Here is a 23,229-nt window from a genome sequence, read left to right on the forward strand (position 1 = left end):
AGTTAAGTCTCTCCTAACTGACTGCGCTCTCTGAAATTAACGGCATATTTTTCAGAGAGTGCTTCTAGCAGTGATAACAGCTGATGTTTATAGTTACTTAGCAAGGAATGGTATGCAGAGACGCTCCTGCTTAGACTTATTTCTATAACAACCAAGGTCAGCCAACTTTGTTATGTGCCAGGCTCGGGGGCTGGAAGAACATAGAGGGGTTGCACCTGTGGGGAGGAGCGGACAGGACAGGTGACCCAAAACTGGCCAACGGGGTGTTCCATCCCGCCTGCATCATTCGCAGTATAAAGTTGAGGAATCAAAAGGATCAAGTCTTTTCATCTTCAATGGCTGGCGTCCGAGGAGGACTCTGGCTGTTCTGCCTTTGATCCTGATCCGTGCATTCTTGAATCCAGTTCCATCCATTGCTGAGTCCAGTTCCAGTGCCGGCCAGTGGCGTGATCATCATCCCGCGAGCTCGACATTGGTTTTGTATATATTTGACTATATTTCATTACTTCCTTATTATTACTATTATCTTTTCTTTTTACTATTAATATTTCATTATAGCTGGCTTAGGGTTGTTATTTTTCTCAACCCCTAAGTCTCTCTCCCTTCCCCTTCTGGCAAAGAGAAGTTAATGGAAGTCGATAGCATCTGTGGTTCGTCAGTGGCCGGCCCAGCCCCAACCTTGGCCCGTAGCACTGGGCTTTGTGCAGGTGGCGAGTGAGAGCCACCGCTTCTCCGAACCAGTTTGTTATCACCTAGAGGCCGGCGGGGAGGCGGCGGAGCGCAAGGGGACCATGTTCCTCCTCCCAGCACTAGGAGGGAGGGAGGGGACATTTTCCAAGCGCCTGAGGCAGCTCTGGGTGTTTTAGGAAGCCTTGGCAGGGCGAGGAGCGCAGGTGTGACAGGGGGTCCGAAGGGAAGCCGTCCCGGGACTGGCTTGTGGCGACCAGAGGGCGGCGCTGCGTGGCGCCCGCCTCGCCTCCCGCTCCCGGCCGCGGCCCTGCCTGAGGGCGAAGGCGGCGGGGCCGACCCTCCCCGCTCCGCCCCCTCCCTGCCCCGTCCCGCCCCGCCGCCAAACGGAAGCGAAAGGCGGCGCTGAGAGGAGTTGGGGGCCACCATGGCCAGCTGGGGGTCGCGCGCCTTCCCGCTGCTGGTGCGGGGCGACTGGGGCGCCGCCGAGCCCTCGCCCGCCCTGAGGAAGAAGCTGCTCTGCTACTTCAAGAGCCAGCGGCGCTCGGGCGGCGGCGAGTGCGAGCTGAGGGACGCCGCCGCCCCCGGGGACCTCCTCGTCTGCTTTGCCCAGCCCGAGGGTGAGCGGCCGCGGCGGGGTGAGGGGACAGGCGGGGACAGGCGGGTCCGGGGGCCGCCGTGGCCCAGGGCAGGGCGCCTCCCCCCGGGCGGGGCGGCCGGGGAAGGGGGTCGGTGCCTCGGCCGCCTGTGGGGCTGAGCGCGGCCGGGTCGGTAACTCGCCAGCGGCAACTTTCTGCCAGTTAAAATGTATATGTTGACTTGATTATCACATGTGATGCGATATATACGGTCTATCATGTAACGTACACATCTGTAGTATATAATACGTCGTGTACATCCCATAATAGGCAATATATGTATTGTGTAGTCGCTTATACATATGATTAAGTTCGGTGCTTAATACTAGCCTCTACATTGCATTTTGAACAACTCTATAAGTTAACAAATACGCCCTACCAGGTATGTATGCATATATATTAATTTTGTTGCACAGCAGTATTCTCTAGATTGCACTCAGAATAGAATCATAGAATGGTTCGGGTTGGAAGGGACCTTAAAGATCATCCAGTTCCACCCCCCTGCCCTGGGCAGGGACACCTCCCACTAGACCAGGTTGCTCAAAGCCCCATCCAGCCTGGCCTTGAACACCTCCAGGGATGGGGCAGCCACAGCTTCTCTGGGCAACCTGGGCCAGTGTCCCACCACCCTCATAGTGAAGAATTTCTTCCTGATATTTAATCTAAATCTACCCTCTTTCAGTTTAAAACCGTTACCCCTCGTCCTATCACTACTGTCCCTGATAAAGAGTCCCTCTCCATCTTTCTTGTAGGCCCCCTTTAATAATAAATAATAATAATGATAAAGCATATGTTAATGTAACTTAAATATATATTGTAGTTACAAACATATATATTAAAAACATGACATATATAATGTGCACATATTTATATAAAGTTGCAGCAAGGTGGATAGCATTCAGCTGCAGTTGGGTTAAATGTATACATATGCATGCATGTACACGTATGTGCGTAAAAACATATATATGTACACTTTTTTTTTCTCTGCCTTGCCATGCTTCCCAGTTGCTGACTCGGCCAGCTGGTAAGTTCAGGACATGCAGCCCCAAGCGATTATTTTTTGACACTGGCTGTAAGCGGGTGTGCAAGGTGTGGGGCTGGTACTGGGACCCTCATGCTGCAGCCTCGGTGCAGGGCTGCCCACCGGACACCGGCCACGAAATGTGTGGTGGAGCTGAGATCTGCACCTCTGGTGGTGTTTTTTGCAGAAGTAATATCTTCTGCTGTTCTTACGTTTCTTTTCGGGAGGAAAGCCTTGCGCACGCTGTGTTAACATTACGGGTTTAAAGCTCTTACATTTTGTGGGACAGTATATGTGTCCTAATGTAATGGTGGAAAAGCACTATGTAATTTGAAGCTGTATTTCTAATCGGATTGTCACTGGGTTTTTTTGGTTTTATTTAGTGAAGCAACAAGTTCTTGAGAGACAGTCTCATCAGCTGTATTTGGGAGAAAAAGGAGTATTGAAGTTTATTGTCACAGAGCCTGAAACAGCACTGGCTGCTGAAGGGGAGGCATTTGAAGAGGAATTAGTTCCCACAAAGGTGAATAAAAATTGTAATCCTAACCATAGATTTGAAATAGTGGTGGGAGTGTCAAATCAGTCACTGATATTTTGCTTTCATTTTATTTTAGACTCTGGATTCCATGGGCAACCTTCAAACAAAAGGTAAAATGTTATCCATCACGCTGTGTGCTGATTCTTCATAAAACGAAAATGGTGGTGCTTCTCTCCACATGTGGCTCCAGTTCTGTGGTGATTTGTGCTGACAGTTTCTGAGTTTGGCCGCCTGACTTGGGTGAGACAGGGAAAGGTGTCTGGCCAGGGACACTGCAGACTTTGTCACCAAGGGTGGAGTTCACCTTGCCAGACTTAGACCACGCGCCTGGTTTTAGCTTCTAAAATAGCCTTTTTAATCAGAGGAGCATCTCCAGAGAAGGATTTAGTTCCCTTTTCATGCATAACTGCTCTAAGATAAGATCTATGTAGAAACACCTAGATTGAAGGTCGTGAGCCCAGGCCTGGTGCCTTTGTGCTCCCTGCAGTTAGGAGAGCCTGTAAAGGCAAGCGGTGCATCTCCCCAGCACCTCAGTGACTTCGGTTAGGTCCTCTTTCTGCAACATTCTGCTAAGCTTTATGATTTGGAAAGCAATCTAGAAAACAGTGCTGCACGCACAAATATCCCTGCATCTGTGAAGATTAAGGAGTCTGCCCCAGGACAGACCAGTTAATCAGGAAGTTGTTCAGTAATTACCCCCTTATCTTTTCCTTTCTGTATGAAGTTTTGTTCGGTGCCGTTTTGGGTGGTTTTCCTTCTTTCAAAATTAGGTACTTATTAGTACCTGATTTTGAAGATGACTTAGTTATCATCTACTATTTTTTGGTTATACTAGAGAGGACCGTGAAAATCTCCAGATGCTGCTCTTAATTGCTTTGTTGGGTCAGCCTAGCTTTCGGTTTTGGCTTTCTTGTACTTTCTTCATTGGACATAGTGGAGCAGATGATTCGTGTCGGTGATGTAGAAATTATTAACGAGCGTCTGTAGAGCTGTTGCTTCTGCAGTTACTTCTTTTTTTTTCCTCTTGTCAGGCTTATGCTGGTGAGCCTCCAAAGGCAGCTGTCTTCTGAAAATGTTATGGGATTGGTATCAGTTGTTGTTGTTCCTCTGGAGACCTAAACCTGGTGAGCGGGCAGAGCCTCCCTGTTTGTGATTCCACCTGCTCAAGTCTTCCCACCTCACATCTGCCTCTTCTTGGGGCTGTCCCCCATGGCCAGCCTGTTGGGTGCTACCCCAGGATTTAGGGATTTTTGTGTGTTCTTGAGCGAAAACAAGCAGAAACATTATCCTGCCCCCTGCTATGCCCCTGGTCAGGTGTTCAACTGCTCCACCGAGCTCCTCTCCCCTCAGTCGTATGTGGCCTCTGCCACAGCCACTGATGGTGGCCCTGGAGGTTTACACTGAGGGTGGCGAGTGCCAGGGTTTCATTTGATGCTTGTCTCCTTGCCGTGGTGCAGGGATGTGCTGATTTACCAAACTGAGAGGGGCTTACACTCCTGCTTGTGTGTGTTTGAGGCAACGAGTGGAGACCTGCCTTCGATAGCAAGTAATGACCATCTTGAGCACCCTGGGGTGCCCTTTGGCCTGTGCCAGTCCCCCGCCATCGTGCAGCGCTCTCTGACCACTGTTTTTCATGACTTGGAGGACAATTGTGTCACCACACACCTGGGTGACACTCTGAGTTTACTCAGGCACGTGGAGGAGCACTTCATTCCCATTTGGAGGTTCTCTCTCGCCTCTGCCCTCATCTGTCCATAAAGCCGGAGACATGCCTTCCTCCGGCAGCTGCTGGACTTCTGGGGTACTCGGTCGGCAACCCCTGTTATATTTTCTATCTGTGAAATTTTGTGGCATCCCTGCCAGCTTTCTGTGCACATGGGTCCTTCAGTGCTGTCATGCCACAGTGATGGTACAGCACAGTGGTCATCAGGAGGCTTTGCATTGGGTCATGCAGAGCTACTGGTGGCCTATGGTGCGTGTGGATATGCTGAGCCTATGTTAGGGCTTGTTATGCCTGCACCTGGGCCAAGAAACCAGTGCAGAGGCTGCAGGGTCTCTCACAACCCTTACAAGCGCCTGGGCAGCCGTGGCAAATTATCTCAATGGATTTTATTTTATTTTATTCATGTCTCCAACACAGAGGCATAACAGTGACCTTGGACCTGTTTACTCATGGCTATTTTTGTGCCATCAAAGGAGCTGCCTGTAGCCCTGCAGAATGTTTCATCTGAGGTGTTTTGGATCCCAAAACGTCCCAGGCTACCCTGCAGTATTTGATTGGTTAGATGATCTCTTTTCTTGGGAAAGGAAAGGAGAGAAAAAGGAATTAAAATCTGCTTATTCCAGGAAATGTGTAGCAATATGTCACGTGGCTTATTTCTCTTTCAGTTGAAGATGATGCAGAAGCCTTGCAGAAAGCAGAGAGTTCTGTTCCGAACAATGAACTCCAGGAGGAACCTGGCTCTGCGAAGAGCATTGCAGAAAAGTCCGCAGAGACCTCGCCTTCGGTGGTGTTTGAAAACATACAAGGATGCAGTCTAAAATGCTTAAGTATGCTGTTGGAAAGCATCAGCGGCCTGGCAGTAGATGATGACTTCACTGTGGAAGTGATACCTGATATAAATGTTGCTGTAGCTACCTTTATAAAAAGTATCGGTAAGACAGGATGAACACAGTCATTCATTTCCGTGTATATTGTCGTGGTTTTGGCTGGATTGGCCAATCAGAATGACAGATGCCCTCCCCCCCCGCCAAGAGAGGAGAGGAAGAGATAGAGAGATTTACAAGTTTAGAAAAAGAACTAAACAACATTAATGAAAATACTAATAAGTAATGAAAAAATAAATAATAATAATAACTGAAAAAGTATACAATATCTACAAAACCATATCCAGCTCCCAGGATGACAATTGCGTCACCAGCAGGCACAGGGAAAGTCCCAGACTGGAGTCAGTGTCGGGGCAGGAGCAGGATTCCGGATCTGGAGACAGGAGTGCTCAGATCAGAATCAAAAGCAGGCAAATAGACACGGTTGTCCTCGGACATCAGCCACTGAAGAAAGAGTTGACCTTTTGACCCCGTAGCTTTTATACTGAGCATGATGCAGATGGGATGGAATACCCTGTTGGTCAGTTTTGGGTCACCTCTCCTGTCCACTCCTCCCTACAGGTGTGACCCCTCTATGCTTTTCTGCTTCTGACCCTTTAACGGGGCAAATAATGAAGTTAGCTGACTGTGTTTGTTATAGCAATAAGTATAAGCAGGAGCCTCTGTGCATACCATTCCTTGGTATAATCAGGTCTTACACTCTGAGAGTGAACAGTTTCTGAACAATATGCAATTAATTTCAGAGTTTAGTCAGTTAGAAGAGGCCCAGCTAAAAAGTAAAATTACAAACCAGAAAATTGGTTCTGTTTTACCTCAAACCAGGCCATATACGTATGAGTAATAGCTTTCAGAGCTTCATTCTTCTCCTGTTGGAGATTTAGACAGTTTTTAAAAAGTACCTGGACTGTAGTCTCTCAAGAAAAATTTAAATCTTAAATACAGCTCCATGAAAATATCCGTGATCCAAATCTTACACTAAAAAAAGAAAATTGTGGCATCTTCATTAATTGAAGTTGGATGAGAGTGTTTCATTGTCTCTGTCTTATTTTGGGTTAGGTGGAAAAGAATTAGAAGTGGACCGAGTGGAGATGAGTTCTGCAAGTTATTGAAGTATCAAGATGTGAATAAGGGGAACAGAGACATAGTGGTAGTGAATAGCAGAAAGTAACATGGCGCTGTGCATTTCCTTTTTTGTAACAACACAGAGTTATTTGGCACCAAGGACAGTTTTGCTCCAAGTACAGGGAGAAGTAGACTGATCTCATTTCTCTGCCAGGGCTGATGGTGACCCAGGAAAATATGGTCAGTTCATACTGTTCTTCTGTTTACAGACGCTGAAGAATTTGTCAAGAAGTGCTCACAAAACAAGAAAGTTAACGAATTGAAAATAACTGCCAGGCTTCTTGAATTGACCCGGAGCATCAAGGCTGAAAATGTACCGGCTAGCGTTTCCGCAGAGTGCATCTCAGTTTACTTTCAGAGTCCACAGAATGGAGGGGGGCCCGTGTCAGATGTCCAGCTCTTCCCTGAGAAGAACGCGGCCATCATTACTTTCTGTGATCACAAAGGTAACGCTGTCCTTAGCCTGACCAGAGTGCTCCCGGGTGGTGGGCTTGAAAGAAAATTACTGAAAATTTGGGCATTAGGAGACGCTTACTGTCGCTAAAGCCAGTGTACGCTGTTCTGTTCTTGGGAAGTGCTCTGGATTTAGAAATACTGCTGCACGTCTAGGGTTTCAGAATTTTTTTTTTTTCAATGCTACTAAAGATTCATTTTGACACCTGCTTTCTGCATGGGGTGTTCCTACTGATGTTTTCTCACCATTTACAGAGGTTTTAATTTGCAATACGACATTAAGTTGTACGTACAGGTAGAGGAAGCAGGATCTGCCAATGACTTCAGTTATCACAGTGAGCTTTCAGAAACTGGTTAAGGTCAGATATCTTGATTATCAGGGAAGAATAGAGCTAAAGAACAATCTTGTTGCTATTCCTTGTGTTGAATCACTGTCCTGTTCTTGTGCCAGCGCAACCTCTAGTAAGTATCTCTGTGTTAGGAGACTCCTGACTTAGTAAATTCCTTTAGTTTTAATTAAAGATATCTGCCAGGTGATTGTTTTTCTTCTGACTCTCAGAATTTGCTTAAGAATATTTTGTACATTAAGTTAATATGTAATTTGGATCATTGTAATGTGGTTTTAAGTCTGTGCCAATATTATAATTCCTTTTCTTTGTCCATTCCAACTGAAATGGAAAAAAAAAAAAGTGAAAATGCACTGGCACAAAGGGTTTTATTTTAAGTTGGCAGTAAGGAGCATTTCATAGTAGTACGTTGATACGGCCCTGGTCTGTGGTGGGGTTTCCTTAGGAAATGGGGGCGAGGTGTAGCTGTACAGGTAAATACAGGCACAAGCATATTTACCAAAGTAGTTGGAGACGAGCCTTTTATCTTGTCCCCTCAGAGTGGTTTGGAAATAAGAAAGATGTAAAAACAGCTCTTTCAAATGGAAAAAAAAATAAAATTATTTTATTCAATGTAATAGTTCTAAGAACAGAGTCATTTGCTTGATTTAAAGTTAATGGTATATGTGTGTTTGTATGTGTGTGTCCTAACTTTTAGATCTAAACACTGTCTTGGAAAAGCAGCATTTACTGGAACAGAAACCAATTTCTGTGCATCCATATTACCACTCCCTGGGAACAGCTCTCTATGGAGAAGGAAGACCAACTGTCAAGATGCCAGACCCCATTGGGGTGCCACTGGATCCGTATGTCTGGCAGTTTTTACAAAAGCAGGCTAAACTGATCCAAGACATAAACCAGGAAATGGCAATTTGCCATTGTGAGCTAAAATGGCCCCGGATAGTCTGTGCTAACCCAGAAATTATGTTGTGCCCATCATCATCTCTCTCCAAGCAGAAAAAAACAAAGATTAAGTTGGTCAAGACATGGAAGCAAGATGCTTTGGCTGAGTTCTCGCGTATCATGGCATCTTACATAGCTATCAAATGTAAAGTAAATTCAGTGGGTTGGAAAGATGTGAAAAACAGATTGGTGAAAGATGTTGCTTTGATCATAACTGATATTTCTGAGGAGATGGTGGTGATTGCAGGCAGCAAAGCAGCAGTGGACAGTGCAGAGAAGGAGGTGAGGAAATGCATGGAAAAACCCATGAATCAAAGCGAGAAGGATAAAGAAAGCATAGAAATTTATGTGTCTGTGAACCCAGGGAGGTATGCTGTTATGAAGAATGCTGGGCTAGAAAAGAATATTCACAAAGAATGTCCGTGCTTAAAGATTGTTTACGATGACACAAAAAAAACTGTTCAGTTGTGTGGATTACCTGTGGAAGTATATAAAGTCAAAGCTGACTTATTAGAAAAGGTATTAAATATGCCACGCACATCAGTCACCGTTGATCCTTATGTTTTCTGCTATCTACAGCATGTAGATAATAAACCAGTGTCGGAGATATTATTCACTAGGAAAAAAATTAATGCTTTTTATGAGCTTGAGGGTGATACTGTGTTGCTATTTGGAAATGCTGCCAAAGATCTTTTAGAAGCAGAAAAGCAACTAAAGACAGGCTTACAGCAAAAGTGCATCAACGTGGAGGATGGTGAGGTCATTAAAAAGCAGCACTGGGGTAGTCTTCTTGCCTTCTTGCGTAAGAAGTACAGTTCTCCACAGGAAAATGTAGTCATTGATGAACCTGTTGGAAAAGAAAACAAAGTGATTATTGCTGGCTTTTCTAAGCCCGTAACAGAAGTTTATCAGAAACTTAATGATTTTATAGATAGAAACACACACATGGAAAAAGTAATCCTGGCTAAGTCACTGGCGGAAGTGCAGTTTGTAGAGAAGGAAAAATCCAGTGTTTATCTTGAATTGAAGAAGAAAGGTGTGACAGTATGTTTTGACACCAAGACACTGTGTATTTCCCTGAGTGGATCAAGAGCAGAAGTGCCAAAAGCAGTCGCCACATTTGAAAAAATTCTCTCATCCCTTTACTTAAAAAGCGTGCCAATTAATACACCAGGAGCCAGAGTGTTCTTCACTGAGAGGGAAGATTCGTGTGTATTTGAGGCAAAGCAGAAATTTAACTGTTTGATTAGGCTGGAAGAAGAACAAGAACAACAACAACAGATGGGTGAAAAAGTTGTCAACAATGAGCAAAGAAAGCTCTACTACAAGAAAGTGCTGCCAGATGGAGTTGTAGTAGCAGTATATAAGGCTGACTTGTGCACTTATCCTGTTGATGTTGTGGTAAACGCATCTAATGAAGACTTAAAACACATTGGTGGCCTTGCGGAAGCACTGTTCAAAGCGGCTGGTCCAGAGCTGCAACAGGAGTGTGATGAGCTGGTGAGGAGGAACGGGCGTTTGCAGCCTGGGTGCGCAGTTATTCTCGGCGCTGGGAAACTCCCCTGCAAGAATGTCATTCACGCCGTTGGGCCCAGGTGGAGGAAGGATGACCCAGAAAAGTGCGTGTTCTTGTTAAGAAAGACAGTGAAGAAGAGTCTACAACTAGCTGAAACATACAATCATCGTTCCATAGCTCTGCCTGCTATAAGTGGAGGGATTTTTGGCTTTCCACTGGAACTGTGTACGTATTCGATTGTATCCTCCATCAAGGAGACCTTGGAAGAATCCATGGGGGCCAGCAGCTTGAAGGAGGTTCACCTTGTGGATGGTGCGGAAGAAACGGTTCAGGCTCTGAGTGAGACAGTAAAAACAGTGTTCACATCCTCAGTACTGCCAACACCGCATCTGGGAAATGGTAAGCTGAGAGAAAGCCAGGAGAAGAGAAAAGAGGATCTGCAGATGGTTATGACAAATGAAGGACTGCTCATCCGAGTGGAGAAGAAAAACATTCAGGAGGCCACGGTAGGTCTTTCCTTTTCTGGTTCCTTTCTAACTTGATGTCATCTTTAAATTCAAATCGAAAGGGAATGACAGTAGGTTATATTGTTTTACAAGAAGATTGCTACGTAAGTAAACAGCAGCTATGTGCTACCTAAACATGGATGCAGGCTTGCAAAACTGCTGTATTTCAGGTTGGCATCTGTCACTCTGCAGCGGTTTCTAGCGGCCAGCTTTGAATTTTGGGGTGTTTTATTCCCAGCTAGGTTTTATTCATTCTCCAGATCTAAGGTCAACATGTAAAACAAGTTTGCTTTTTTTCTAAATGGGAAATATTAAAATATTTTCTAAAAGTATTTACGCGATCTGTGGCTGTCCTGGTTGGATATTACAGGAAATCATCACCTGTCTGGGCCGCTGTTGTGAGTCTTGCTAACAGGGAGGATGTACCTTGTGTTTCTCAGTTCCCTTCTCTTTGGACGGGTTAAAGACACAGTCTGTGAATAAGCTACTGGCCTCTAGAAAAGCAACACTGTAGAATGGTGCACGCTTAGATTGTTCTGCCAAAGTCTAGACCTGATTCTACTTATTTTCCCCCCGTTTTGTTTTTTTCGTTCTTTTTGCTGACAAAGAGCTTAATTACTACTCATCTAGACCATCAAAACTCAATTTACACCTCTGTCTAGTTTCTTTGCCGTATGTTTTTTTCTTCAGTGACGCAAAGTGCATCTTGGTGAATTTGTCTCTCTCAACTGCCCCTGATTTTTCTGCTTTGGGAGTTTAAAATCTCCCTAAATTATTATTATTATTGTCCTCTTTTTTCAATATTGGTTGGTTCCGTTGCCATTTTGGTGTCTGTAAAAGCCTGTTCCAACAAAAGAGCAATAGTAGATGTGAAAAAGCTCAATGTGACGCATATTTAAAATATTTTGTAATTAAAAGACCTTCAGTGGAACTGCAAAGCAAACAGGCTTTGGGGCTTTGCCTGTTTTACTTCATGAAAGCACAACCATCTCCCTTCACTTCATTTTGCTGCAGGAGGTGCTGCTTTTCTGGTAAGGTGTAGACAGTCCCACTTCAGTGAAAAGAAGGAAAGGGGACATTAAACTTTGTACATTGGGTTTATTTCACCTGTGGGGTCTGCTCGGGATGAGGTGAGTCACAGCTTTGCCTCCCCTGAGGGCTTGGATGGATGATCTGCTCGCACGTAGATAACCGTGGGGCTGGTACTCAGACTGGGTCTGATGCTGCCTACTATAGGTTTCCCACAAGTCCAGGAATACTCAGTATGCAGAAGCTGTGCTGAAAACTAGGTAATTTCTCTGTTGGCATCTTGTTTTTTCTGCTGTGCATTGCTTTGGTAGTGCCATTAGTGTCGATGTGTATATTTACTTGAAGTCTGGCTATAGATATTTTCGTTGTAATTTTGTTGCAGACGGACATTATTGTCAACAGCGTTGGCGTAGATCTGAATTTTGGCACGGGGCCTCTTTGCAAAGCCTTGCTGGCAAAGGCTGGACCAGCACTTGAAGAAGAGTTTGACAAAGAAATAGATAGAGTGTTTGCTGATGAAGGGAGTGTGCTCTGCACCAGTGGATGTGCTCTGGCCTGCAAGTACGTGTTTCATGCCATAGTTCCCTCATGGGATGGATTAACAGGAGAGACCCTGAAGGTACATTTTAATTATTTTAAAAAAAATAAAATTGATTTTGAAAACAGATTTATTTGGAATCCTATCATGAAGTTTCAGGATTTGAAATAATTAGTTTAGGTGACTCAACTCCATTTGCTTCTGTTTAAGTGACCTTAAAGATGCCTTGATATGCTGAGTGCTTTTTCTCATACCAACATAGTCTCGATGGAACTAATAATAGATGATGTCTTTTTTTTTTTTAAATAGAAATCTTTGCTGTGTTTTACAGATTCTAGAAGGTATAATCTACTCCTGCTTAAAGAAAACTGAAGAACTTGGACTGAATTCAATCACTTTCCCAGCTATTGGAACTGGAGGATTTGGATATCCTAAAACCCTTGTTTCTGAGTTAATGTTTGATAAGGTGTTCGAGTTCAGTAGTAGTCATGCTCGGAAGACTCTCCAGGAAGTTCATTTTCTCCTGAGTCCAAAAGATCTGGATAACATTCAGGTAGTTCTTCTCAGGACAAAGCTGCCTATCTTACATACTGTTCTAGTTATGCCCTAACAATATATTTCAGTTATATTGCTTTCTTAAGGGAATAATTTAGCACTTTCTTCCCGCTGTGGGCCAGTGAGAGTGTGATGTCTCTCCAGTGTTATCATTCGGTGTCTCTGAAATATAAACTGTCAGCAAGCATAAGCTGCAGACAAAATTGGTCTCGCTGCTGGCACTGTAAACACCTGTAGATGCTCACTCATCTTCTGACAGAGGAGTTCTGGCAATGCAAAGGCAGTGTCTGTTATTACACTGTCCACACTGAGGCTTCTGCTGTTGTTAATGATACCTAAGCATGTCTGTAAAACGTGTCAGATGGCTCAGCAAGAGCTACCTGACTCTTAATTATAGAAATATTCAGTATATGAACTCTGAAATACTATTTTTGGTACCTTTTTTCTCTTCTTAGGTGTTTACCACAGAACTGGAACGTAGGGTAGCTGAAAGTTGCAATGCTGCAGCCCCATGGGCAAGTAAGTTGTGTAGGGGCGGGAGGTGGGACACAAGGGAGAACGTAAAAACTGTAAAGTGGTTTTATACTTCTCGGGGAAACAGACGAAATGTCATCAAGACACAGAGTGCGGGTTTTTTCCTCTTAATGGACTGGCATTCTTAAACTCCATTTGTAGAAGTTTTAAAGGGGAATTTCTTTTGTTGAGAGCTTGCTTGTCTCCTTGTGAGGCCAGTCGTATCACGTGGGAGAGGATATCCTGGTAGGAGAACCATTAGTTTGCCCTACTCAAAGGGTGTAAGAACTTGGTATCACGTTGCCAAACAAGCCATAAATAACATGTATTTCTGTACTTTTAATCTCCTATATAGAGATAACACAGAATGGATAATTACCTTTACGTTTATTAACAGACTGTAGTGTGACACAGTAGCAAAAGCATTTGAGTGAACTGCATCAACGGCAGAGGCTTATTCATAAGAGCATATAGCTCTCTCTTCTCTGTTGCTGTCAGTATCAGTGAGGTGAAGTTAAGAGTGTGCAGATAAAATACGAATTAGATAAGTTTAGACTAGAAGTAAGGAATAGTTTTATATCTGTGAGGGTAAAGATGAAATAACTTAAGAAAGTAGTGTGATGGGATCTGTATTACTGGCAGTGCTTAAGCTGGATACTCCATTTCCTGTAAAAGCTGATTCGGGAAACTCTGAAACAGAGCTGGTCAGATCAGATAACCCCAGGAATCCTTTCTGAATTTATATTGTGTGAATTTACAGGAATAGAAATGGTTTCACTTTCACTATTTAAATGGAAAAAATACTGCACCTTCCTGCTTTCAGAAATGGAGTAAAGAGGAAGGCAGAGTATCTGTAGGTCCATCAAACTGATCTAGAGCTTATTCCTTAAAAAGATAAGTTGAAGTTTCCATCAGTGGAACACAATAATACCCTAGACTAGAGGAGGAGTGTTTTGAGGTGTTTTTCTTTTACTTGCAGGTTTTGTTAGGCCTGTTTCAACTGAAGTATTGGGAGTTCATGAAATGCAGGTCGGTTCCGTTACGCTGCAAGTAATTACTGGAGATATTACCAAGGAGGATACGGAGGTTATTGTAAATGTAACAAATTCAACATTTGATGCCACAACAGGTATTTTATTCAATATGTAGTTCTTTAGTGGTAAGTTTGGGCTAGTTTTTAGAAGGGGGAAAGGGAAAGATTTGTCCATATGTGAAACTTCTATGAAGTATTTTTCAGATGAGAGAGACTGAGGGTTGTGATTAGTCAGGAAATAGATCTTAAACGGGTTTTTTTATGTGTCCTGAATATTCCATTTGGTTTCCAAACTACTCAAACAGAAGGCATCTGACCAGATTTTTCTTGTTTAAAAACAAAAATGCTTGAATAAAAGGGATTTTTTTAGATAGAATGTAATTCTGAAAAACTGCTCTTGTTCTAACATGTTTCACTGTAAACTAAAGCCCTGGTTAAGTAAATTGACCTGTGACAAGCAGAGGATTCTTTGGTGACATCGTGCATTGCAAGCATGAAACATCAAATGATACAATGCAAAGCAATCAGAGAGTTTGGTGAGGGGCATACTACTGGCTGGTGAAACAATGAAATAGGAGTTATTCTTAATGATTTCTAATCAATAACAAAGGCGGCGTTCTCTTTACAGCCAGTACATGTGTCATGGAGGGTACTTAGGGGAACTGACAAGGTTTTGCACTTTGTGGGATCTTGCCATATGAGAATTTGGGGTATTTGTAGAGTACAGAAGTTGAGTAGAGTTTTGAGTTGAAATAGCTATCTTGACTTAATTGAATGTATATGATTTTCTTGTATAATTTAAGGGGTCTTCAGAGCAATTATGGATGCTGCTGGTTCCCAGGTAGAAAAAGAATGTGCTCAATATGGTACGTTAAAGCATACTATTTTGTTTGATTAAGGTTGGGGTTTTTTTTCCTCTCTTAAAATTTAAAGTTGTTTTATAATTCCTTACTCTGATGGTATAATTATTTTATCTGAAAAAATAGCTTTTACTTTTAGAAATTTTGAAAAGTTTTCACAACTACTTTGAGAATTTTTCGTTTCACAACTGAAGATGGATACAGTTTTCTGATGCTAATAAGTGCTGGGAAATTAGTGTAATTTAAGTTCTTTGCCCCTGAAATTACTCAAGCGTGTTCTTGACTTAAGAACAGAAACAGCCTCATTGACTTGAGCATAGTTTTTAAGATTATCTATTGTCAGCTACAGAAGTAGCTGAAGTTTTGAAACTGAACAAAGTGGTGGAAGACTGTCTTTCGGTGTAAGCATGCGCAGGGCTGGCTTTTAAAAGCTAATATTCACAAATGCATAATTACTCTGTATTGAAATAATGTAACTCTGCTCATCACCCTGATCGTGAGTTCTGTAGTCTGCATTCTGCCACTCTGGTAGAGCAGCAAAATCCCAACTCAGTGTGGTTGGCCTCCACGACTGCAGAAAGGAACACGTTCTGGTTGCATAAACAAAATGTTCCTGCTCTGAGTCCAGAAGTTAACTTTCAAGATGCAGTTTCCTGGATATTTTTCCCAGCCTTTAGCTCTGCAAGCTCTCCCTGTTTATCAGCCTGATCCCAGCACATGCAGAGCATCTTACAATCAGTCATTGCCTTTGTGCCCAGCAAAGTGGTATGTAACTCTGTCTTCATCAGTCCATTCATCCTCACAATATGACTCTATTTTGAGGTGTTTGTGATCAAACATGAGTGAGTGCTCTGAAAAAACATGAATGTCTTTTTAAAGATTCCTCACTACAGTTCTTAGATCAGTTGGTCGTTATCTTAATGGTATTGTTTTAACCATTCAGCTCTTCTGCAGAATAAGAGTTTGAGCTTTCGAGGAATAAGTGGCATTAAGAAAGGATTTCTCATATAAATTAATTGTGCGCATTCTATTTGCGTGCTTTTAAATAAAAATGCACTATATTTAATTTCAACATAAATTCTTAAGTTGTACTTAATAGGAAACTACTTTGTAGCAGAGATCTTGGGAAATTAGAAAACACACAATTACTTGAATTACTTTCTCAAAGCAATTCTGCAAAACCGGGATAATATAGCTCACAGTGGTTTGTTTTTTTACCTTTTTCCACTTCTCTTGTAGCATCAATATAACCAGCTGTCTTATCAGAAAGAGATAGCCACTTTGAAAATGTTATGTCTCCTCCTTTATCTTTTCCCTTCCAGCTGGGTTGTCTGAAAACGGCATGGTTATTACACAAGGTGGAAAACTGTTGTGCAAGAAAATCATGCACTTGATTAATGCTAAGAACGTGAAGCTTGAGGTCTCCATTGTGCTTGAAGAGTGTGAGCAAAGGAAGTACAAATCTGTCTCCTTCCCAGCAATTGGAACAGGTTTGTGTTTTCTTGGGAAACTGATGAAGGCTGTGATGGAGATAGTTCAAAAAGTGGGACAAAGCTAGTACCTCTGGTATGGCTAACAGTAGACTTGTACAAGAAACTCTGTAAACTTCATTGTAGTTGGTTCAAACACCACCTGCACACTCAAAAATGCTGCTTTTATAAAAGCATAAATACTGCAGTCAATACTGATTGACCAAGAGCACCTAAAGAAAAGGTATTGCTCCATAAAAGACATTCTGCCCCAAAACAGACTGAGCTGGCCACCCTCCACCTTTCTTCAAACCTTAGACCTTCCCATAGACCTAGCTTTGGGATTTCAGTGCCACAGAAAGGTTGGCATTGGGCTTTGTAGGCAAAGAAAGATGAAGTTGTCCTGAGATCAAAACCTTGCCTGTCTGACTATGGAAACTGTGGGCTGAGTACAGAATACCTGCACTTCACACCTTTTATAGGTCTTGTTTCAGCCTACCTGCTCCGGCAGAGGGCTAGAAGCAGGCCAGCTTATTTGGCTTAAGCTTCTGGTCAGCTAGGGAAGCGGGGCTTGAAGAAAGCAGGGTATCCTTCTCAGACCAAGGCTCCCCTTGACTGGAAAAAGAAATTGTGAGCTGGTCCTTGCTCAGTGTGGCAGGTTTAGGGTCAGAGCTGGTGTGTGGGTCAGTGTTTGGAATCCACAGTGGTAGCTACAGCAGGTCCCCTGGATTGACAACATCGTCTGCCTGCTGCTCTCACGATGGCTGTCCAAGGGATGCTGTGGCTCAAATTGGCAGGGGTCCCACCAATGTTTTAGGATAAGCTTTAGGTTGCGCTTCAGCCTTGTTGTAGGGGAATGAGAGCAGTTGTTTTGAGCTTGGTGTTCCTGTTTGTATCTTGAAATACGCTGCAGGCTTGTGCCAAAATTCTCCGCTGCTTTTGGTTTGGTTTTACTTTGGTACCCAGTTGAAAGATGGGGATAGAGTAGTGATGCCAAGGCTGAAGTGCTTGTTGGAGCCTCAAAGTAAATGGGGACGAATCCCAGAAGGGCTTCCCAGGTCTGTGTAGTGTGTCAGCTCCTGGAGCTCGCAGGCTTAGCTGTAAAGCTGAGGTTAAGCCTGGGGCTTTATTAGAAAGCATAATGGGGGGAAGAGAGAGGGACACCAGTCTGTACGAGCTGGGGACACGGTCTCTGTTTTCTGGGTGCTGCCTTGATTTAAGTACTCCTCACTGATACGTGGCTTTTGTTTTTGTTTAGGTCAAGCAGGACAGAGTCCAGCAAAGGTCGCTGATGAGATGTTGGATGCTATAGTGGAATTTGCAAGCAAAACATCAGTACAGCATTTGAAAAAAATCAAAATCATCATCTTCGAGACAAATATGCTCAGATACTTTTATGAAAGCATGAAGAAAAAGGAAAGTTCAGATTCATCCATAACAGGTTCGTGGGCGTCTACGTTTAAATATAAGTAGGTGGGTTTTCCACGTGCATGGGCACATAAAACTAAAGATCTTTTATTTAAAACTAATAACTAACATGTATTTCTTCATAGTATTTTCAGGGAAAACTGACAAGAAAAAGCCCACAGTTTTGGAGAAGAAAGTTGATTTAGCCACATTTCAAATTTGTGGAGAAAGTAAAAAAAATGTGGATGCAACTGAATTGTGGATCAAGAATTTAATTTTAAAGGAACAGTTTGAAAACATTATTTCAGATGAGCTAATTGAAAATTTTGATGAGAGGCAAATTGACACTTTGGCAGATCTCCAGAGAAGAAAGCATGTTACCATTCATCTTGAGAATAAACATTCCCCCCATCACATTAAAATTTCTGGCATTAGCAGGGATGTCTGCTTTGTGTCTGTGGAAGTTCAAAAAATGATTCAAAAAATTAAGGATACTGAAGAAGAACGATCCAAGGCAGAGCTTGTTTATAATCTGGTAGAATGGAGGTATCCAGGAAGTAATGGTAACTTTGTTGCTTTTGATAAACTGACAAATATGCAGCTGGAGGATGCCCAAATAGCTAAAAAACCACATCTTACTGTCGAAATTAACAAGAAGAACTACAATGTGGATCTGAATACTCTACAGGCTAATGACGACCAAGGAAAAACTATAAACATTCAACGTGTGCCAAAGAATGAAGGTAAATTACAGCTTTGTTAATAAAAAAAACCTTTAATAGTGATTATAGAATGATAATTCTGATAAATGCAAACTCAGGCATTCCAAAGAAGTAATAATAGCTTTTTTATCCGTCCCCTCTCCCCAGCAGTTTTTGTTTCATAATTAGTGACAGGTATGACTGAAATCACATCTGTTTTAAATACAAATATTATCCGTGTGCACGTGACCAGTGAGCATAGATTTCATGCTTAAGTCTGACAAAGGAAGTGGTGTATGAAGAATGCGTAAAATTCTTCTGTGGTTTTCAAACTTGTTTTAGTTAGATATTGGAATGGGGATAATTTGACTAGAGAAATTATAAAGTCTTAGCAGTGAATTACAGAGCCAGTGATGTACTGAAGAGAGGGAGTATTCTTGGAATAAAGTATTGTGTAAGGTACCATCCTCTCAACCCTCTGTATGCCGTTGGTTTGTAAGACGTGCCTACAAAACTGAGCTAGATATCTTGTGATAATAATGCAATCTCTGTTTTGCAGATAAGCAGTCAATAATGCTCCCTGCGCAGTGGGAAGACATGAAAGAGGAACGGGTCAAACTGGTGAATCTCAAGCCATCATGTCAGGAATACCTGGAAGTTCAGAACAAATTTAGGAAAACCTGTCCCAACTTTGTCATAGAGAAGGTGAAATCCTATGGGGGGAAACAAAGTGAATTCTTGGGCTGAAAACATTCATATACTTTCTAAGTATTTGTTTGTAAGGTGTCTGCAACCTAATATGCCTTTCATATGTCAGTCTCTCCAGCGCTCTACAGGGTGGATATAAATCAAATCAAATTTCCTGAGAGTTGCCTTGCATTTCTGCCTTCTAATAATGCAAAACCAGTGGCCATCGGTCTTCAGGCTGGGTCTGTGTTCAGCTAATGTCGTTCTCACTAGTTAAGGTGGCATTTCCAGTTAGGAAATTCTATGTTGAAATGGAAGCGTGAGTAAACGTGTTCAGAATACAAAGGAAAATACGAAGTCCTTGCAGACTGGCCGTGAAGCTTTTTATGCTTTTACTACTCTTCCCTGTCAGTCCCAGAGCCTTTTAGGCTAGAGCGTTGGTTTTAACTAAAGTGTCGGGATTTGATTCTGCTTATTGAAAAGTCTGCAACGCAGTGCCCAGAGATTTGATTGCCAGGGAGAATACAGAATTATTCAGAATCAGGAGGAGCGATAAATAGGAGAAGATATAATGAAATTAAGGGTGAGAATATGTGTTTGAAAAATTTTCTTCCATTGTGAGATTCAATGAGCGTGGTCAGTAAGACACAAATAGAACAAAATATTAGTGTACAATGGGAAAAAATAAGGTAATGACATGAAGTCTTTTTCCATTGCAAATGGGAAGCTGTTACAGCAATGCCTTTAAGGTTGTACTTTGATGCAGATAAGCTGGATTCACATTGTTGGCACAGGGAGCCAACAACATCTATCCTCCCACCAATTTATTTTTGTATAGGAGTTTCTTACGGGTTGCTAAGCTACACAGTAGAGGAAGTAATTTTGACTTCCAAGCTGAGATCTGGAAGAGAAACTTAAATTCAACAAAATGCTATTGCTACAGTCTACCTTTTAGTGAGAAAATAATAAGTAAAAATCATTAGGGTGTACAGAAGGCATCTTGCATCATTGCCTCTAGCAAATGTATGGCAAAAATTATCAACTTTGAAAATCTCCTGTAAGCTACTCTGGTTTCTGAATTTTCACAAGGCTCAGGTATTTGGTTCCCCAGCCCAAACCACACGCTAACGGGGCATGGTGAAAGTTCCTCTCATTCTTGCAGTTTGGTTTGGTTTTAATGCCATGATAAATATTGGTCCCTACCAGTATAAATATAGTTCTATTTTGTGACTTTGCAGATTGAAAGAATACAAAATCCCTTCCTCTGGCAGACATACCAAATAAAAAAAAAATCTCTCTGTAAAAAGAACAAGTATCAAAGTAATGAGAAGTGGCTATTCCACGGAACAGCTGCATCCTCGTTGAGCACGATCAACTACAATGGATTTAATCGTGGGTTTGCTGGAAAGAATGGTGAGTCATTATCCAAAGCAGTTCATTTCCTAGACGTGTATGAGGTGCTAGGCAATGTCAATGTTATAGTGCTGTTAGCACCACATGAAGACTGAATAAAGTTGGAGAATAAAATGATAAACAACTCCGGAGCATAATCTATACGAACAGAGAGGAATTAACCTGTTCAGTTAATCGCTTCTTGATTAATGCCACCATCTAAAGGGTACTAGAAAAAGCTCACCTACTCTGAAATCAAGCCTGGGCAGCTTTTGAGAAATGTTTTGTACGATCTGCCTACAGAAAGGAACAAGGACTGCTGTTCAGCATCCTCAGCTGAGATACCAAACACGAGCTGCTGCTATCTCCTCTCTTCTTATACAAAGGCTTGTAGCAAAGTAGAGGTGCCGGATACTTCTCCTGTTGCCTCCAAAGATAAGGACAGCACAATCAATCACAAGCATAACTAGAAAACTGTAATTATAATTATATAGTAATTTTAAGTTGAAAAGGCTCTGAAGGTTTGCAATTTGATGGATTGCAAGCTAAACAACAAGGCTAAACAGAGAGAGGAACCCTTTTCCCCATAGGAAAGAGCAATCAAAACCTGGGTGTTGATACTTACCTGACATCTAAGTGGCTTCATATTTGATTCTGGTGCAAAGGATTATTACTAGAATTTGCTGTGTAAACTCTAACCAAATTTATAACTTCTGCAGAGTTTAAAAAAAAAAAAAAGTGGGGAGCTTTAGAGATTCTTGTGGGAGTAAGAACACTATTTGAAAATGTTGTCTTTCCAAACAGCTGCAGTCATTGGAAATGGAACGTACTTTGCCGTTAATGCAAGTTATTCTGCTCAGAATACTTATTCCAGACCGGATATGAATGGCAGAAGATACATGTACTTGGCTCGGGTCCTCACCGGGCAGTACTGTGCTGGGTGCAAAGGCCTCATCACCCCACCACCGAAAGACCCAGCAGATCCTACTGACCTGTATGACAGCGTGGTTGATGACGTGGATTCTCCAAAAATGTTTGTTATATTTAATGATATTCAGGCCTATCCTGAATACCTTATTACCTTCAGAAAATAGAATGTTCTTAGTAGTCTGGAAAAATTAAGTGCCTTTTACATGTGGGAGTTAACAGGGGAACTCTTGATTCTTGTTTACATCTAGGTTTCTTAAACTAAGTGATTTTTTTAATCTATCTGTGTGTTTAAGTATGCCTTCAAGTTATCAATGTAATGAGGCCGGGATAAGCAAATATTTTACAACGTGCTATTTCAATACTTGTGTTTTCAATTCAGTTATGTGGAGGTGTAGGCAAGAACTGTGAGAACACCCCTGACCTCTTCCTATGCGAGGCAGAGGGGACTGGTAGGAGAGGGAGCTGCTCTGCCTGACCTGTGGCCTGAAGTAAGAGGTGTTAGGGTGGGCCAGTGCATCCGTCCGTGTTCCTGTTTCCAGTTACCACCATAAGGCACCAACTGTCTGCCTCCCCGTGGAGGATTTATTTAAAAACGCTCCATGTTGGAGGGATAACCTCTCTTGCCAGCAGAGTTTTCAGTCATTCTCAGGCATCCATTCGCCCTTGTTGGTGCTAAGAGTCCTGAAGAAAAATATGCAATATTGAACATACACTCTACCTTCATTGTTTCACCCCTCCTTATGCTGTTAGGGGATATTTTGTTACTTTCTAGGTATAAATTTCCTGTATTCATACACATTTCTTAGAGGGTTTTCTATGGTCCCCTGCATTGTGTACATCCAACTTTCACATACAAAGTTATTGCTTCTGGAATTTTAAGGGCAGTAAAGGGGGAGTTTTAATTTCTTCTGGTGATTACCAAAATGCTAACCCTTCTGTAGAATTACCAATTTGCAGAGAGTCAGCTATAGGGGCATAACTCAGTTACCATGTTTAAACCATTTGGAAAATTTTAAAAGTTCTGTAAAAGAAGCAAATAATGGCATTTGTACATCTTTGCAAGCTGTACACTTAATTTCAGTGATAATCTTATAACTGCCAGTCAAAAGCCATATACATGTGGTTTTAATAAAAGTAGTTTCAAACAGCCGTGTTGTGTTACTGACTCAGTTTTTACACAAAGGGACACACTTCAAGCACAAGTGTCACTTTACGTTTGAATATCTTTATGTTAGAGTGATGCTATAAGTAGTGAGAAGGTGAATAGACTCAGAAGACAGAATTGTGTTCTTGTATTGCCTGTGTGACAGATGTGCGCGGGCAGGCTCCAAAGGACCCCGTGCTGCAAATAGCTGCCAGGGCCTCTGAAACCCTGCTGGGATGTTCCCGTTGCCTGCAAAGGGGAAAAGTGCTTATGGTATTTGTAGGTGGGCATATGAAAAAAATTTCTGCTCTTCACACAGATGCAGGTGCAACGCTCCAGATGAACACCCTGCATAAATTCCCAGTTAAAGCAAACTGCAGCTTAATAATAGATTTTTTTGTACAGAAGTTATATTTTTTTGCTATCTTATTTCTAAGTCAGCAGCTGCAAAAGAAGACGTAAGACGCGCTGTTTTGTTTTGTTTCACATCCTGTTCGAGGTGAGGTACCTTCTGTGATGTCTCAGCAATGTCCCAGCTGAAGCTTCCTGAGAAGCCCGGAGAAGAGAAGGCTCCAGGGAGACCTTAGGATCATA

General features: G+C 42.4%; 1 protein-coding gene across 3 annotated transcripts; it reads left to right on the forward strand.

The window, feature by feature from the left end:
* The first annotated feature begins 1,071 nt into the window (after positions 1-1,071).
* On the forward strand, positions 1,072-22,638 carry LOC128912654 (protein mono-ADP-ribosyltransferase PARP14-like). 3 transcript variants are annotated; one of them, XM_054208988.1, is made up of 17 exons: positions 1,072-1,325; positions 2,730-2,869; positions 2,961-2,994; positions 5,273-5,539; positions 6,823-7,059; positions 8,111-10,377; positions 11,789-12,025; positions 12,276-12,497; positions 12,955-13,018; positions 13,992-14,141; positions 14,849-14,911; positions 16,228-16,395; positions 17,633-17,815; positions 17,928-18,524; positions 19,042-19,187; positions 20,408-20,582; positions 21,366-22,638. In XM_054208988.1, exons 1-17 carry the CDS (start codon positions 1,115-1,117, stop codon positions 21,653-21,655), a joined length of 5,451 nt encoding a protein of 1,816 aa, XP_054064963.1. In that variant the 5' UTR covers positions 1,072-1,114; the 3' UTR covers positions 21,656-22,638. The 3 variants fall into 3 exon arrangements, with proteins under 3 accessions (XP_054064963.1, XP_054064964.1, XP_054064965.1); XM_054208989.1 differs by having other exon boundaries at positions 1,072-1,307; XM_054208990.1 differs by lacking the exon at positions 1,072-1,325 and adding an exon at positions 3,916-4,008 and having other exon boundaries at positions 2,781-2,869.
* The last annotated feature ends 591 nt before the right edge of the window (positions 22,639-23,229 follow it).

This window comes from Rissa tridactyla, chromosome 7 (assembly GCF_028500815.1).
Source record: "Rissa tridactyla isolate bRisTri1 chromosome 7, bRisTri1.patW.cur.20221130, whole genome shotgun sequence".
In the NCBI taxonomy this organism is placed as follows: Eukaryota; Metazoa; Chordata; class Aves; order Charadriiformes; family Laridae; genus Rissa; species Rissa tridactyla.

Bases quoted from the DNA above. Each gene is read 5' to 3' on its own strand.
- LOC128912654 (XM_054208988.1), top strand. From the start codon at position 1,115: ATGGCCAGCTGGGGGTCGCGCGCCTTCCCGCTGCTGGTGCGGGGCGAC. The intron at 5,540-6,822 runs GTAAGACAGGAT...TTCTGTTTACAG, and splicing joins TACCTTTATAAAAAGTATCG to ACGCTGAAGAATTTGTCAAG. The intron at 17,816-17,927 runs GTTCGTGGGCGT...ATTTCTTCATAG, and splicing joins TTCAGATTCATCCATAACAG to TATTTTCAGGGAAAACTGAC.